At 38.6% G+C, this 1954-nt stretch overlaps 1 protein-coding gene across 1 annotated transcript in view; it reads left to right on the forward strand.

Moving 5' to 3' along the window:
* Positions 1-430: 430 nt before the first annotated feature.
* Positions 431-1954, forward strand: part of SARC_07795 (CAMK/PKD protein kinase) — a 10812-nt gene continuing 9288 nt past the window's right edge. The window contains exons 1-3 of the mRNA XM_014298251.1: positions 431-552; positions 1200-1325; positions 1639-1787. Coding sequence (XP_014153726.1) covers positions 453-552; positions 1200-1325; positions 1639-1787 — 375 coding nt within the window. The 5' untranslated portion in view covers positions 431-452. The remainder of the gene's footprint in view (positions 553-1199; positions 1326-1638; positions 1788-1954) is intronic.

Consider the following 1954-nt stretch of genomic DNA (forward strand, 5'->3'; position numbering starts at 1 on the left):
TATTCAGTATAGTTTATGCCCGTGTAGTGTATGTATTTACGTCTGTGAAGATTTTATACTCTTCGAGGGTCGATTCAGTGCCGTGCGAAAAAAAATTGAACTCTATATTGTACATGCCTTCCCACTTTCGATATCGTCGTATACGCTCCTGACTATTGTATGCTTACTTCATGCCTTCTTGTAGGTTTATGCTTGCGTCATTTTAACTTGTGAAGTGTCCCAATATCTAAATGATCAGCGTACGAGTAGCCTTTATGGGTTGCTTTGACTTTTGTAAGATCAGCAACTTACTCTGCAGAATACTGCAACGATAATTGATTATGTCGATAGTTTCAAAAAATCGTCTTCTGGGCTACAAATCCGTCTGTATTGAAATCTTCGCAAATTTCTTTTCGTTTTAAGTTCAATTTTGAATCTGTCCCTTTTCACAGTTTGGTGAAAAGCAAAAATGGATGATGTACAACCTGTCCGGTAATCTGGATGTGCTCCCGCGCATCACAGATCTGTCTCAGATTGGAGATGGTGGTGAAATCGTTGTGGTGCGAATGCCCAGTAAGTATTATGTTCCTTTCCTGAAATTCTGAATATCTCCAAGTCGATACGTATATATATATTTATGTATGGCACTAATCTTTAGTGCCAAATCCTGTAGCATAGCGGTACCTTCAAATATTAAGTACATAGAACTCGCCCGTAGGTTGGCTAGTTCAGTAATTTTCTAGACCAGATAAATGGTCGTCTCCATAGGAAACATGTTATTCCTTGGGCGCCGTTAGCGTTAACAGCCATAAGGCCGCAGTGTATCTTTGCTTAATAAGCTAGGATGCTTCCGCGTTGTGATGCTATCTGTCGCACTTTGTTCTTGTCAATTGCCCACGCAGCGTATCCACCGACTGTGACATGAGCGCTCTTAAACCCCATTAGGACAAATTTTAGCATGCACTTCCTTTGCCTCGCCGCATAGATCTGTGTTATTCTCCGTATCTATAGCCCACTCTCCCAAACCACACCATCACCAAACACCCACATACGTTGATCGCACTCATGCTCGCACTAGCCTCGTATCCATATCAGTTGACCATACCACGTGAATATAGCATATATACACGCATTCACCACACCTTTGAATAGATCGGCCGTGCACAAACTGACACGTTTCCACACATCTTTCAATGGACCTCACTTCTGCCTCAAAACAGCCCGTGTAAGAGAGCTCAATCAGAACGCACATCGTCTGATGGTCAAGAGTTATACAGAGAAGCGCGGATGCAATTTCTGCAACCAGCAATTGTTCGGTATCAATCGACAAGGCTTGCATTGTACAGGTACAGCCATATATATATATATATATATATTTATACATAAATTATGTATTTACGTATTATTTATTTATTTATGTATTTACATATTTATATCCTTTTTCATGGGGATGTATATGTATGTATGTATATATGTATGTTTGTTTATTTGTATGTTTCATGGGAATCATTGCTGAATCTGACTGGTTTGAAATGTTTACCACTGAAGAGACTATGTCTTATACTAGCTTCAAAGGGCACACTTGTGTTTCATTCGCGTTAAAGTCAATCCTGATTTTCTAACTCTTTACATTGCTACCTATTTGTGTTATTATAACAGCCTGCAATTTGGATTATCACAAGAAGTGTGTATATAGCAAGGCGAATAAATGTGAGCATGCCAATGCGGCCGTAATCTTCAAAGTGCCGCATCGATTTGTACAGCACGAGTTCGATGTGGGGGTGAAGTGCACCTACTGCAGGCTACAGGTATGTGGAGGCGCGGCCTTCTAATCATTTGTGTGGTTAAGCAGCATCCCCGTTTATTCTGGTCTGGTATATATCTATGTATATATATATATATATATATATATATATATATATATATATATATATATATATATATATATATATATATATATATATATATATATATA

This window comes from Sphaeroforma arctica (assembly GCF_001186125.1).
Source record: "Sphaeroforma arctica JP610 unplaced genomic scaffold supercont1.642, whole genome shotgun sequence".
NCBI lineage: Eukaryota > Ichthyosporea > Ichthyophonida > Sphaeroforma > Sphaeroforma arctica.